Source organism: Pleurodeles waltl, chromosome 11 (genome assembly GCF_031143425.1).
Source record: "Pleurodeles waltl isolate 20211129_DDA chromosome 11, aPleWal1.hap1.20221129, whole genome shotgun sequence".
In the NCBI taxonomy this organism is placed as follows: Eukaryota; Metazoa; Chordata; class Amphibia; order Caudata; family Salamandridae; genus Pleurodeles; species Pleurodeles waltl.
Window position 1 is genome coordinate 35,938,164 of NC_090450.1, and position 15,493 is coordinate 35,953,656.

The 15,493-nt window shown below is 43.5% G+C and overlaps 1 protein-coding gene across 4 annotated transcripts in view; it reads left to right on the forward strand.

Annotated features, from left to right (window-relative positions):
* The window catches only part of VWA5B2 (von Willebrand factor A domain containing 5B2), a 244,142-nt gene that overhangs the window by 202,724 nt on the left and 25,925 nt on the right, over positions 1-15,493 (forward strand). For all 4 annotated transcript variants that reach the window (XM_069212954.1, XM_069212955.1, XM_069212957.1 and 1 more), the window contains exons 15-18: positions 6,736-6,991; positions 9,050-9,382; positions 10,301-10,438; positions 12,881-13,000. In XM_069212954.1, the coding sequence (XP_069069055.1) occupies positions 6,736-6,991; positions 9,050-9,382; positions 10,301-10,438; positions 12,881-13,000 (847 nt within the window). The remainder of the gene's footprint in view (positions 1-6,735; positions 6,992-9,049; positions 9,383-10,300; positions 10,439-12,880; positions 13,001-15,493) is intronic.

Here is a 15,493-nt window from a genome sequence, read left to right on the forward strand (position 1 = left end):
ATTGTGATTCACTACACATCCATGATGTAGAGGACCCATTTTCCTAATTTGCAAGAGGTCCTCTGGCACTGGTGCTACAACACTGGCCATTGACCATGCTCCGTTGCCCTGGCCAGAGTGCTTGCACCTCTCTAACATGCGTGGCGACATCCGGATCGACCTGAAGGTCTTTCCAGATAATAACTGAAGCATGACTAGCCAGTTAGTGTCCAAGCGAGCCTCCTAATGAAACAACGCAGAAGCAGCTGAGAATTCATCGCCTCTGTTGTGATCGTGCCCTGTCTAGCCATGCACATTGCTCAGCTCTTACCCTCCAAAATATCAGAAGTCAGACCCCATTCTTTGCAAAGTGCCTTACCGTGGCTTATCATTGATGTCAAGAATGACAAGGTAAGAGTGGAATTGCTAAAACAACTGATCTGGAGCCCATGATACTGGAGTGGGTCCCTTAATCCTCTATCGGTCCCATAAATGACTGACCACAATGGCCCAATCTACCTACACAGGAAAATCTCTGCTGCCTTCCCTATGAGTCTCCTTCAGTCAACATCTTCCCACACCTACCTCATCATATACGGGCTGGGGAGGCAGGGGCTTCCAGCGATGAGCATCCAAACTCTGGAACGGATGAACGTCACACTATTGCAGTCGAAACATCAATTTACAAGAATATTGCATTCACAATATCGATGATCAGGATAAACATATATAAATAAGTATATCTTCTCTACTCTAACTTCACATCTGTATACTATGAAGATACTGTGGTAGAGGGAATTGAGGGTGTTGTTGTGGGTTGATAGTTCAACTGCAATATTGTGACCTACCATCTCTCGAACAATCTGTCCTTTGACTTGAATAATCCCCAGAAGCCCCAGAAAACCTTCCTCCTCTCTCCCCTAAATGTTATGTTTTGTTATCTTATAGGAGATTTATAAATCGCTCGAGCACCCCAAAAGGTTTCATGGTGCTAACAATGCCCTCTAATAACGCGCTACAATGAACTCTAACATCCCTAGGTTGACAAGATGAGCAGAGACCAAACCAATATGTAGAGATGCTTCAGGTCACCTCAGTTTATAGTGCACACACTACAGGTCACTGATGTAAAATGAAATCAAATAGCTTTACAAATTTAAAGAGCAGTTCTTGGGAATAGAATCATATCTAAAGTATGTAAGGCCTCCGTACACAGTCCCTGGAATTCCTGATGCGGCTGGAACAAGGTACCAGCTCCATCAGTAATTACAAGGTCTGTGGGAACACCACAGACCCAGGTCCTTATTACAACTGTCTTGGTGAATCGCCTGGCTGGATATGTGAACATCCATTTGTCCATGGACCATAATTAGAAGTGATGAGATCTGTATCACACTTGGTAATTACCAGCTGCGATAAAGTCCTCACCCTTGTTAATTGCCGGGTTCGATAACCTCCTCATCCCTCATTACATTTCTGCAGGTCAAACATGCCAGAATTAAAAGGGTTTAACATCCGTGTAATAGCAGGGCATGCACATTTTGATGCTGTGAATACCAAAATCTACATGAAGCCCTCCAATTTCATATGTGCACAGTGGTGTAACAAAGGCCCGGCAGCTCAAGGGTGTGGTGGGGGGGGGCGAGCTCCAGGGGTCCCCTCAGCACAGTACACTCAGTACACAGTACACTCAGTACACAGTACCTCAGCACAGTTATCTAAATGGGTCCGAGGGAAGAGGGCCCTCTGAAGGTGCTTTGCAGGGTGGGTGGCTCAAGTTTCGTTACCCCACTGTGTATGCAAGCTGAACTCGAAATAGCCCATTTTTAAGGCATTAGTGTCAGCTTTTATCAGGTGCAATAATTATTTCTTGGGGGATCTTTCAGGGTGCCACTAGTAATCCCACAAACTTCCCATGCTCAAATGTTAATAATCCACAAATCTTTGATAGCTTGGAGGCTGTGAGGTCATAAGCCTTCAACCAAGTAGCCTTTATTGCCCTATTTTTTACAAGATTTCATTTCTGAAACGTAAACGTGCACTTTTAGATAGAATTTGGACTGGTCTCAAATACTTGGGGATTTAAAAGAACTGAATCACAGGAATGAGTGTTTAATTTGTGCCGGTGCTTGCAGGTGGCGGCCACCAGCACATGTTTCGGGACTGGGACTTATTTTTCATCATCAGACTTTCACCTAAATCTCTTAAGAGAGAGAACAGCGGAAGAGGGACAAGCGAGGAAGGGAAGAGGGACAAGCGAGGAAGGGAAGAGGGACAAGCGAGGAAGAAAGAGGAAGACAGTTTAGTAGACACAAAAGAGATGGCAGGGATGGAACAGAACCTCAAGAATGAGATCAAGAGATGGACAATGAGGATGGAGAAGGAAGCAGTAGATGGTGAAATCTAGTCCAGGCAGCCTTGGGACCTATCATCCCCGAAATTCAGAAGCACAGGCAGTAGGATTTGGAAACCCACACTTGTAGTTTTTTCACAAATTAAGTGCCATCCACACATTTTTGACAAATAAGGAAACCACTCATTTGAACTCTTACTTTTTGGTTTCTCAATTTTTGCGTCAAAGCGCTTCAAAGCCTTCCCAGGAGGTAATAAGCACTACATAACTGCAATTACAAGACAACACAATACAATTTACAACTTACCCACTAAACCAGGCCCCCTCCCTGGAGGATCATGCTGGAATGTTCATGCACAGCGACCACCTCTGTCTGGTTTGGTCGTCTGTTTACTCTCGGGGTCACTTGGTTCTGCACAATCCTCACTCTTCAGTGCCAATATCAGCTCTTTCTGGGATTACTGAGCTGCTGGGAAGTCTCCCCAGCGAACAACATCTGACTTTTCCGCTAAAACTGATCCTGCGGTAGTTAAGAATGGAAGATGCAGGTTTGGAGAGGGCTTCAGGATCCGTCCTTTATGGAATGGAGATGAAAACCTCCATGACATAACTTTCAATACTGTTGTAAGTAATAACCCTGTGCCCTGTTGCAGGGCCGGACTGGGAACCCAAAGTAGCCCTGGCGATTTTGTCAGACCAGCCCCCCCGTACAGAGGCTGGAAACGAGAGTGAGTGGATTCTACTGGATTGCTGCTTTTGTTACTGGGGGCCGATGTTGCAGAACCATTGCAAAACCGGCCCCCACCCATCCACCCTCCCGGGGAAATGCGCAATGCCCGCTACGGCCAGTCCTGCCCTGCCTGTTAGGTGTCATGGACTGTGTACAGACCGGCATCGCAGGACCAAAATGTGTGATGGTATGTAGAGTCAGCATCCTCTGCATCTTTACTCCACCTGAGCATAGATCAGCATCAGTACCGGAATGTGTGATGGGGCAGGGAGAGAGCACGCTTCGCATCGTTACACCACCTGTGCACAGATCAGCATCAGGACCGGAAGGTGTGATGGGGAGGAGCGAGAGCACCCTCTGCATCTTTACACCTCCTGTGCACAGATCAGCATCAGTACCGGAATGTGTGATGGGGCAGGGAGAGAGCACCCTCTGCATCTTTACACCTCCTGTGCACAGATCAGCATCAGGACCGGAATGTATGATGGGGCGGAGCTAGAGCACACTTCGCATCGTTACACCAGCTGTGCACAGATCAGCATCAGGACCAGAATGTGTAATGGGGCTGAGAGAGAGCACCCTCTGCATCTTTACACCACCTGAGCACAGATCGGCATCTGGACCAAAATGTGTGATGGTATGTAGAGTCAGCACCCTCTGCATCTTCATGCCACCTGTGCACAAATCAGCATCAGGACCGGAATGTATGATGGGGCGGAGGGAGAGCACCCTCTGCATCTTTACACCACCTGCGCACAGATCAGCATCAGGACCAGCGCATGTGATGGGATGGAGAAAGAGTACTTTTTCACCATTCAAGGCACCTGGCATCAGTGCTCATGATAATTTGCTCTTTGGACAAAGCCAGAGGCGATGCATTCATGTGGCAACTAACCCACATTCTCTTGGACAGATGGAGATGTCCAATTTAAACTACAATAAATGCCTGTCACGCAACTCCCAAAACACCACAACTTCAAAGCCTGGTCACTTCTTCCTCTTCCAAATATTTATTTGTTATGATTTCTCTCATAGCACCTGAATAAGAGGAAGTTTTTAAAGTGTATGTGTGGGAGAGGGGTGGCTCCTAACAAGCCAAATATATATTTTAAGAAAGAAACAACGCTTTGCGCACCAAGACCACCAAGACTCAACCCTTCCGAGCACCATCAGCATCATCATGGGTGCAGGTATTGGTCAGTGGGCTTGATGCAATGACAAATCAATGGTGTGAAAATAAATTTGATTAAAGTTTAAGCCAAGATCATCTTCAAAACCAACTACATTATTTACAAAGCCATCATGATCAGCATTCCTGCTTATCTAGAAGAAAAGCTCACTATCTCTGGTGCTTCTCAGCACACCAGCGGCCAGGACACCATCAGATTGCAGATAAGAAGTGTAAGAAAGAAAAAAAGAAGACAGAGGCCTTTCCCTCTATGCACCCAGGATCTGGTGAAACATCCCTGTATGCATCGGGACGGACCGGTATTGAAGACTCAACTCTTGATAAAATACTCCATCACGATGCTCTAACTGTCCACAAACCAGCTGCCTCCCCTACCACTCGTTGACTTTATGTTTCTCTTTGACCCTCTAGAGGTATCCACTGTCTTTTGGTTACATTTGCACTGTAGAGTTACTAGGGGTGTCCGAAATTCACATAATTTGTTTTCAGGTAATTCAGTCAAAATTATGGGAAATTACTCATAATAACGCAAATTGCTCATCTGTCATTTCACTCTATATTTAAGCCCTAAATGCATCCTAGTGTCAATTTTTAGTGCAAGGATGCATTTAAACAAGAGCATTGCAAGCAACAAGCATTCTCGCTCTGTTTTTCCTGTGGGTTTGCAATAAATGTTTAGAGCAAATGGTGTGTAAAAAAGCAGTGTGGCATAATGATGTAAATTCAGGAATTTCACTGAACAAGTGTAATGCGAAATTCCTGAAATTAAATGAGTTATGCCAAAATATCCACCCAGGCCTAAGAAATAGCATATACATTCATAGATTCCTTCATATAATTAAATAATCATTGATAATGTGGAAACATTCAATCATGCATCAGAGACTCTCTAGCAGTGCAGCAGAGAGTCACTAAGGGCCTCATTTAGACATTGGCGGACGGGATTCTCCGTCACAATGGATAATCCCGTCCCATCTCCAAAATCTAAATCCCATTATGTTCTATCGGATTTAGCTTTTGCAGGACGGGATATCCGTCACCATTGTAACGGAGTAACTCGTCCACCAGAATCTAAATCAGGCCCTAAGACTTCATTCCACCTACTGTCTCCATATATCTACTCAAAGGTACCGCACAGTCTCATCTATGTTTATTTTAAAAAGACTCTTATGTTCTATGTTAGTCTGATGTTAGTTGTATCATGTTATTGAAGTCATTTTATGTGGCATTCATGTTTATAGTAGTGTTTTACCCAGTGCTTAATTTGTAAATAAAGAGGTGCCGGTGCTCAAAGCCTTTCTCTTAAACACGAGCCTGCTGTAATTAAATCTGCCAGCACTGAATACTGAGGCAGCGTAATTCTGAAGCCATCTCGGGCCTCTTCAATCCATATAAAGCCACTCCCTGCCACTTCAGCTCATCCTGCAACTTTCTACCTTCTCCCTTTATGACGCTTTTTAGTTTTTCCTTCTTCCGTCTTTCCCATATGTGTCTTTTGCTCGGAGGAAATGCTTGAGGCATAAGAATAAGCCCCGGCCCTCACAAATAAGTGCCGGTGCTCAGCACCGGAAACAACAAGCACAAATTAAGCACTGGTTTTACCACTGATTTGCCAGCACATACATCTGAATCTGTACATATTGCAGTCACGTATAACCCTTTCTCCATCTTGGCGTGTACGCAGTGACAGGTAGCAATATGATCATTCTTCGAGCGGAGTCCCCTCTGCCATGAATAGTGCACCATAGGTAATTACCCTCCTTATGCGCAAAAGCCTATAAGTAAACTTAAGACATAATTGAACGTTAGATTTAAATGTGAGGTCAGCAATCAGATAGATGGTAACTATTGAGATGACCATTGGGTAAATAGTGAATTTTCTCTGCAATTTACCTAGTTGACATTGTATACTACCTGGCCCTGAAGCCATTCAAATAGTAAAATAAAATTAACTATTGTAAGGCGGCTGGCTAAATAGCATAGATTATGTAGTATTTGGTTGGCAGATCAGCGAATATCAAAGATGACACACTTTTTTTCTGACTGCACGTCAAATGGCAGTGATTATGTACAGTTCATGCAACTGCTGTATAAACAGCAAAGAAATCTCACTATTTACTCTGCCGTAGTCTAAATATCAGAATTTAGGTGCAGCTCGGTCAGCTGTTGCCGTCAGCAAACAAACTTTGCTTTTTAAATGGCGCTTGGTGAATAGCAGAGTTTAGGTAACATCTGGCCAGCGTCAGGATAAACTTCTATTGAAACATTATATACATACCTATATAACATTGAATGTGCTGTGGTCCTATAAATCTTAAAGACATGCCTCCCATGATTTCTAATATTCCACTCCTAACCATTTTAAAGGCTCATGGTTTTAGTGGCATTTGCCGCCACTGATTTTAAAGATCTGAGCTATTGCTAGTTTAAAAGACTGACCCACACCTGAATTCAGGTCATAATGTCTCTTTGAATCTTCTACAGAGCTCTGCAGTTCTAAGTTCGGAGGAGCTTGTTAGGAAAAGGAAAGCCCTGGTCAAGGCTACCATGTCTGGCCGTAGCTTCTCCTCTCCGCAAGGGGACCTGGACATGCATCGCTTAAGTCGTGCCCTGGAGAAGGTGTCACAGAACCAAAAACAGAACCGAAACCTCTCCATGGAAGGTCGGCTGGAGGAGATTGGGCCAGACGTGCAAAGAATTCAGAGAAACAGCCTCACACGAAGAAGCCTGGCTGATTCCGGTGAGTCCAGTACTGAGATGGCTCAATGTATAGAAGACATGCTCTACTGGGGGTGCTTTGTATCCACCATTATGATGGAACTAATACAAGCAAGTGTGTGTTACATCGATCAGTATGATTGTGTGTATCAAACAAAGATGGTTTCATTGTGATCCAAAACCATGTCAGGGAAGAAATACTATATATAACCTATATGATTAGTGAAAAAGTATTATCCTTATGTTATGTTATGTTCTTTTCTCTTATGTTACGTTACGTTACCTTACATTACGCTATGTTATGACTATATGTAGTGCACAGATCCCACCCAGGAGGGTATCCAGGTGATACATAAGGAGGTGACTGTGCTGGCCGCGTCTGTAGTCTAGGTGAAGAACCATGTCTTTAGTTTCTTGAGGAACTCAGCTGGAAAACTGTTGTAGACGTGTGCCATCATTGTCAATATTTTGATTACTCACATGTAATCACTTTACTATGATTGCCTCTTCCTCCTTCCAGTCACCCTCTGCCTCCACCACTGCTCTACATAGGGCTGGACTTTTGGCACTATTATGGCCGCTCAGTTACGGCATGTGACCAGTAGGGGTGGGTGAAAAATTCTGCTCCGCTGGCAGAGTTTGCAGAGTTTTGCCCACTACAAGCTTGTAGTGTGAAACTCTGGCAAACCTCCGCCAACCACTGTGTGCTGGAGTTTTTTGTCACGCACTGCTCACCAACGTTCAGTTGGCGAGCGAGAATTTGCATCCACCAGCCCGATTTTCAGGTGCTAGAACACCTCCCGGTGACATTTCTCAACGCCGGCAGTTGCAACAGGTCACAACTATTCACGTTGAGAAAGCTGCTGCTCGAGGAGGAAATCTACTCGAACAGCAGAAAGAAGCGTTTCCCTCTGGTGCGTTGCAAGGTGCTGTTCGCACTGATTTTAGAGCACGGAACAAGCTCCCCACACTAAAAATCAGCACGAGCAGCACCACGTACCTGAATTCCACCCGCTCACGGAACTCTGCAGAATCCTACTGAGTTTTCATGTAACTCCACGGAATTCCGCAGAGTGAAACTCCACGAGTTCCGCCCAGCCCTAATGAGCAGCCAGTGTCCATTAATGTATTCACAGTTGTTCCTTATTCTCACTGTACTTATTCGAAGTAGTGCCTTTCCTTGTTTTGTATTAATAACTCTAACCAGACATTGAGCCTTAGGGTGTCTTATGATCCTTGGTGTGATGCCGTATCCAATTTGATCTCACGCCACCTCCAGGGAATAAGCCTTCAATGCTTGTTCAGCTGCATAGGAAAGTGAAGTAGGCAGTATCTCTATCTTCCTTTTCAGTTGAACTACTCAGCATCCTGGTCATAGGAGGCGAATGGAAACTTATCGTTGATGCATCACGATGGTCCCTACATCTGGGTCTCTGGGATAAACCCTGGAGCAGAACCTTCTGCTTCTGTGCACCAGTTATTGTTGCCTTCCTCTTCCTGGGGGTTTTAACAGCAAAGACAGGTTCCTACACTTCACCCCCCACATGACCAGGTTTCCGACTATAAAGGTTGGAAGATGAAGAAACCAAGTAAAATACCACAGGGACTTTGGGGACAGCAAAGCAGATTGCATTCACGCCTTTGCACCAGGGCAATTATGCACCAGTTCATTCAGCTCCTTCGCTCTCAGACCCTCTTTCGCCCAGCGCGGTACATCATCCACCAGCACTTATCACTATGAACCTGACTGAATGCTGCGCTTGTAATTAGTACTGTGTGAAATAAGCCTGGAGAGAAAGTCATACAGATTGGGGTGAACATTTTTGTAGGTCAATATGGCAGACCTGATTCTTTTCAAGGGGGTCATTTATTCAAAAGCTGCACTTTTTATTACTTTTTATTTCCATGCACTTTAAATAAATCCTTGTGGTCAATCTAGTTGAATCAGGAGGTCAAAATAATTTGTATTTCTTTATCTTAGTGCGAAACTAGCCATCGGTTCGAGAATATCTACTTTGTAAAGTTCTAGTATATTATACCCGAAGGCCAGTTGCTAAAATAATAGTGTTTGTGTCTGCAGGTAACCTGCTCTCCCCATGTCAGCTGGACTGGGATATGTTTGTGGATCCACAGTATCTCTTTACTCCATCATCGGCGACAGAGGACATGACGGAGCAGGAGGAAGGTCCGAACTCGATGATGCAGTGCCGCGTGGTGATCCATGGACTGAGCGCTGGGAAACCGATTTCGTGGGAGGTGGTGGCCAACCTGGAGTCACTATTCAGTGCCAAAGAGGAACCAAGTCAGGTGGAAGAAGACGAGGTCAGGGACAATTTCCTGCACCGTATGACCGCTCGATCTGTTATCCGGGACATCGAAGATGTTGCGGAGAAGGAATCAGAGATAGAGCACAGTAAGGGAGAGAACATAGGGGCCTTGATAGGGAATGCACTTTCTCAGACCTTCAACTTGAGCATCCTTGAGCATCCTTGCCTTATGAAACAAATTAAAGAGACATAAGGCTGCCTGAAGGCTTCACTCCTAACCTACAACACTTTAGATTCCTCTTCCTATAATATATAATCTGTACTAGGAAACCAAGTTTAGGAGACTATGCAAAAGTCTAAAATTCAGACATATGTGGGCACAGATATTGGGATAAAGATGCTGTGTTGGAGGGAGTAAGAAAAATTCCCTTCAGGGGGTGTTCAGGACAGTGGCCATAGTGAAACATAAAATGTAATGGCCAATGAGGACTAATAGACACATCAAGACTACCCAATCTCCAGCATGTTCTTGATACCCAGACACAGTTGTATCACCTTGGCACCTTCGCTTCTCAGTGCTATTGCTCAACTCTGCCTGCCTCCTTATGTCTTAATTAGAGTGCATTTGTTTTAAACTCTTGCATTTCTTCTAAGGGATGCTTCCAAGCATATGCTGACCTTTGTATTAAGGAGTATGACCTTTTTCACTTAGCCTTCCCATTCCAGTCTGTTGCTACAACTTCAAGCTTTAGTGCTCTTCTGAAAAATCCTCTCCTCCTGGCACTGAGCTGATTTCCTCTTGAAATTTGAGTTCCCCTACTCTCTTTTCCTTCAGTGCACACACATATGCATTATTCACCCTCTTCATCATCACAACTATGGGTTAAACGATCCACCTGAGTGGCCAGGTGACTCTAGACAATATCTAAACACTAAGAAATGTTCTAACTAGCTTGACATCCCACTTTGTGCAACAGAACTGAAAGTCCACATCAAAGATAAAATCTAGGAGCTGATGACTTCAGATCCCCACTCACAAGTCTCTCTCCTTTGTTTGCCAATAGGATCCTGTAGGAAGTTCCGGCTGAAGGCTATCCAGTCCAGCAAGGCCTGCACGGTGCTCTCCATGTACACCTGCATGGTTCCCATCGACACAAGGACCAAGGAGCTGCTGCCGGGCGCCTTGGACATTCGCAATGCAGGTAGGGGGCTGCTCTTCTGAGGAATTGCAGTGGTGCAACTTTTTATGACTGCAGCAATCAAAAATTCCACCAATTTCTGTGCAAATTATTCTCTGTTATCAATTCCTCTGTCAACCAAGTGTGTACTTTTCTTGATCTGTTTTACTTTGCTGTCACAATACCTTGATGCTTGATTTACATATTTGTTTAGCTACACAAGAAAAGATGTCCCTACATGGGGTCTTCTTAAAGATTCTACGAAAACACTGAAAAATGTGTCGAAAGTCTCTACTACGCAATACATGTCTGTGTATGCCTTTTAAGGCAGACTTCATCTTCTGATTCCATTGCATGCTTATATCATCATACAGCTTAACTTTACCGATGCAATCTCTTCAACAAAGAGAGGCTGCTTACAGACTTACTTATTTAGAATTTGGCAGATGGGATATTCCATCAAAACATAGTAGCTATTCTGACCACCATTTTACTAGGTCCATAAGCTATAATGTACCCATGATAAGGCGGGTAGGACATCCATAATGTTTGTGATGAAGTATCCCTCCTACCAAACTCTAAATAACGTTACTGAAACGCAATTTGGAATTGTGAATTGTGAATGTGAATGTTCAGGGCGTCATTTCCTATTACCGAATCACAGCAGCATGTAAGAATGTTTTGTGACCAAAATGCGGTTGTAAAACATTCGCGTTTTACCACCTATATGAAGTAGGTGTGACCCATTCTCAATTGGGAAGAAGTCCCCAAGGGGCCCCTTCCTTTTTGTGAATGTTTGTGAAAATATTTTTTAAGAGCAGGCAGTGGTACAAGAGGCCACTGCCTGCTCTTAAAAATGAAAAGTAAACTTTTACTTTTTATTTTTTAAACACATGCTATTTTCCTTTAAGGAAAATGGGCTGCATTTAAGTAAAAAGATTGCTTTATTTATAATCAATCACAGACATGGTGGTCTGCTGAACCAGCAGGCCACCATCCCTGTGATTTTTGCTTTTCGTAAGGGTTGCAAATTCTGACCTACCGCATTAATATGAATAAGGTAGGTCCATTTGGAGCCCATGGGGGAATGCTTAATGAAACTCTAAGAGTTTCACTCATTAAGAATAGTGATTATCTAATTGCGTTTTGCAGAGACTCGCAATTAGGTAATCACTATTTCTAAAAATGATACATCTGGCCCAATATGCTCCACAAATAATATTTAGGTCTGACAAGGAGGAGCTGATTATCCGGTCTTAGGGCTAGTGAGTATAGAAAGCCTGATCAATTCCACTACAAAGAGAGCGGGTTGGAGAAAACCCTACTAGAAAGTAGTACACACTTTTCAGTGGTTTCACAGCTGTCATGATTAGTTATCGATAAAGATATACAAAGATATTTGCTTTGATTGCTTAACGTCAATATGACCACAACTCTCTAGGACTGCTGTGATCAGGTTTTCAATCCTGAAGGGGGCTCCTATACTAAAGACTCAGCGGAAAGGAAAAAACTATGCAATCAGAGAGGGGCTGGTTTAAGGACCTCAAAGAAAGCAATATTTGTAATTCAGGTGAAGGGCCTGTTTACGAGTTTGGCGGTCACCAGACCGCCACATTATAATGTTCCCATGGCTCTGGTGGGACAGTCAGTGCCGCGCCATTGGCTTTGTCTCCAAAAGAGACTCAAGGCCAACGCCAGCTACTGACTGTGCTATAAGGGTGGCCTCTGCACTGCCCATGACGTGGGCATGGGCAGTGCAGGGGCCCCCGTGGACCCTTCTTTGCATTTCTGCCAGCCTTTTCGTGGCAGAGTCCCAGCAATGAAAAGGCCGGCAGAAAGGCATGTCATGATAAGCACAGCAGTGCCAACATCAGCACCGCCATGCTTTCACGGCTTTCATGGCTGCCAATGCATCGATTTCCATGATCCTGGTGGTGGCAGCGGTCTGACCACCAGCATCGTAATCTGGCACTCAGGTCGCCAAGGTTGCGGCAGTCAGACGGCCACCACGGGTATGGCGGTTTTAGGATCACCGTACTTGTAATCAGGCCCTAGGTTTTTGCCTTTAAATTATGGTCACCTCTAATTTATGTTCTATGAATTCTCATTGTCTCTGCTCTATACAGTATACTCTTGTAATCTTTACTGTGTAAACTGTTGTGGTGTCTAACATAAGTGAGCCATTGTCTATGATCTGAATGTGTCCAGATTGGTTCCCGTCAACACCTCATCCGTGGTAGAAAGTCCTATATAAACACAATTACAATTACAATAGTGATTGTAAATGGTCTCTGCTCTGTCGGTGGCATTACTCCATGCAAAGTCATTCTTCTAAGCTTGATGCAGTCATCAATCACACAGTCTGGACTGCAACGTCTATGCTTTAAGATAGCTATTGTGATCTATAGGCTGCCATGAACTCCCTCATCATTTTTCTCCCCTTATTTTGTTGTTGTTCTTTTTTAGGTCATCAATTCAGCCATCACCGGGGGTCTCGCTCTGGAAGCAGACGTCATCGGAGTTACTCTGCGGGGCTGGGGCGAAGGCAGGATTATGAGGGTCAAGACGAAGCCTTAGTAACCACAGGTATAAACAAAAGTCAACTTGGGACCCAGACATAGCCACTGTGATAGTAGCACAAGGTATAGAAATTAGTTCACCCAGGCACTCGGGGCTGAGCTGCCTTAGCGATTGGAGCTGAGGCTTAGAACCTTTGGCTTCCAGTTCTACAGGGAAAGTGACTGTCATGCGGAGAATCTGCTGTCTCTAGGACTGGGCTGCCCAGGGTATTAAGACATACCACAACAGAGTTTTTCATTTACAGGATGCGTTGTACTCAGAATCCTGCCCTGGGAATGTAGAGTTATTTATCTCTTCTACATTATTATTAGCATTATAATTATCTTTTCCAAGTGGCATAGCAGCTGAAATTCTAGGATATTTACAATCTTGTGCATTGGGCAACATTCCAAAGGGAGACAATTCCTTCATTCTCAAATTTCAGTGAAATTAAAATCCATATTCTTACCAATAACTAATGTTTTACTCCTGTGGGTGTCTGTTCTCTGGTAGAGGAGTGATCTTTGTTCAGTCTGCCAAATTATGGAACTTTGTCTCTTTGTACATGAAACAAATTGATGAATATCTCAGGTCTGGTGAGAGATTGGAGACTAGTAACCGGTTCCATCCCATCCCTTCCTCCCGTCATACAGGACATTTGAAATTATAGTGCAAAGTCCCAACAGCCGTTAAAATAAGACTTTTGAGCGTATCCTCTTCTCCTGAAATGTTTTGGATGCACTGGTTACTGTGTGGCACATAATAGGGAATATATATCCCTGTGAGGATGTGCACTAAACAGAGTAACAATGTCATATGGAACACTTTGGGTTTGTATCAACCTTGGTGATATGTTTAAGGTGTTGCCTGGGCACATAAAGAAGGCACTGATTTCCTACTCAGACACTAATGGCTTCTGGTTTCTTATGTTTCTGTCTTTTGTCAAGTGGAATGTAAGAGAGGATGGTGATAACTGTTTGTTGGTTTCTTAGTACTTGTTCACCTGTCAACTTCCTGTTATTCCTTTGAAGAAGCCAACAGAAAATTAATTTCTCAAATGTTTTTGTTGTGGGAGCTCAAAACTTGCCACAAGAGACTCTATTTGTACCTTTCCTTTGCTACCTCTGGGTGGATTATGGACTCTTGAAGTTCATTCGTAAACCCTGCATAATGTTTTTAAAAATTGTGTTTGGGACAGGCAAGAAATGACCACACAATAAGTATATGTTTTTGTAACTATATGTTAATGTGTGTGTAAGTATTAATTTTGTCGATTTGAGATTGTTTATATGTACTTTTATAATTTTGTATTACTAAACATCCCTGAATGCACAACATAAAAATAAACGCACATCGGGTTGTGAACACATAAATATGGCGACTGACAGTCACTTTAATACATTGAGCCTCACACAAATTATTTTTGTGAGTTGCAAACAAATATATTTTGTTTTGCACATGATAGTCAATGGCATAAATTGATTCCTGTATCCCCATCTCTTTATGGTCTGGCTGCATTTAGGGCACCCACAGCCTATCTGCTGATTCTCACAAAACCAGCCCGGGGAGACCTTCCTGCACAATAACAATCGTGAGAGGCGTTTTCAGAGTAGGCTTTTGACTCATTCCCAGGTTTACAAAACCTTATATATCTGAGAATGTGCCAACTCCTACCGAAATGTCCATAGAACACCTCTTGCGCTGCGTTGCCTTATTCCCTATCTATAAGGCTAAGAAAAGCACGCTAACTGGCTTTGTGTGGCATATAGATATGGGCCTGCAGCTTGCGCCGCCGGTGCGTCACAAAAAACGACGCACCGGCAGCGCAAGCCACTTGTAAATAAGCCCCTTAGAATGTGATTGAAAATTCAATAAACCATCCTTGCAAGTGCACGTGAAAAAATTGAAAAATCTGAAACCAAATTAATAAGAATGCGAGTCATCATTCTACATGAATATGTAAATTATATTCAATTAATTGCATTTTGCCAAAATTGAATCAAAGGGTATACAGTTTACTACGGATATTCCTGTCTCAGAATGACAATCGTTAAACAGCGAACAATTCTTAAGTCTAATTCATTACATATAGCTTATTTTTCAAATCCATTGAAATTCATGGATACATGCCAATATTCACACTTCCTAACCTTGAATGCATTGGCCTGAAATGGAATAAAGGAAACTGTACAACTTTCCTGTGCTACCTTCGGTCGTGATTGATGGATTAAGCGTCTGTGAGCTGATTCCACCTCCATTACTTATAGTAATAATGTCCCTCGGCCTCAATGTATTATCATGCCCAAGAGAGCTCAATTCATTCATCCAGTAGATAAAAGATGCCTGTACTACTCTATGGAAGTCTTACTTGAGCTGGTCATATGCCAATCCATATCCCCAGTGCAAGGATTGAGGACACGTAAGCGAATGGGCCATATGTAATTCTTGCAAGGGAAATTTGGTTTTCTCATCCTGGTGACACCCTAGACAGCTGCCTACTGTTGATTATGTATACCATCA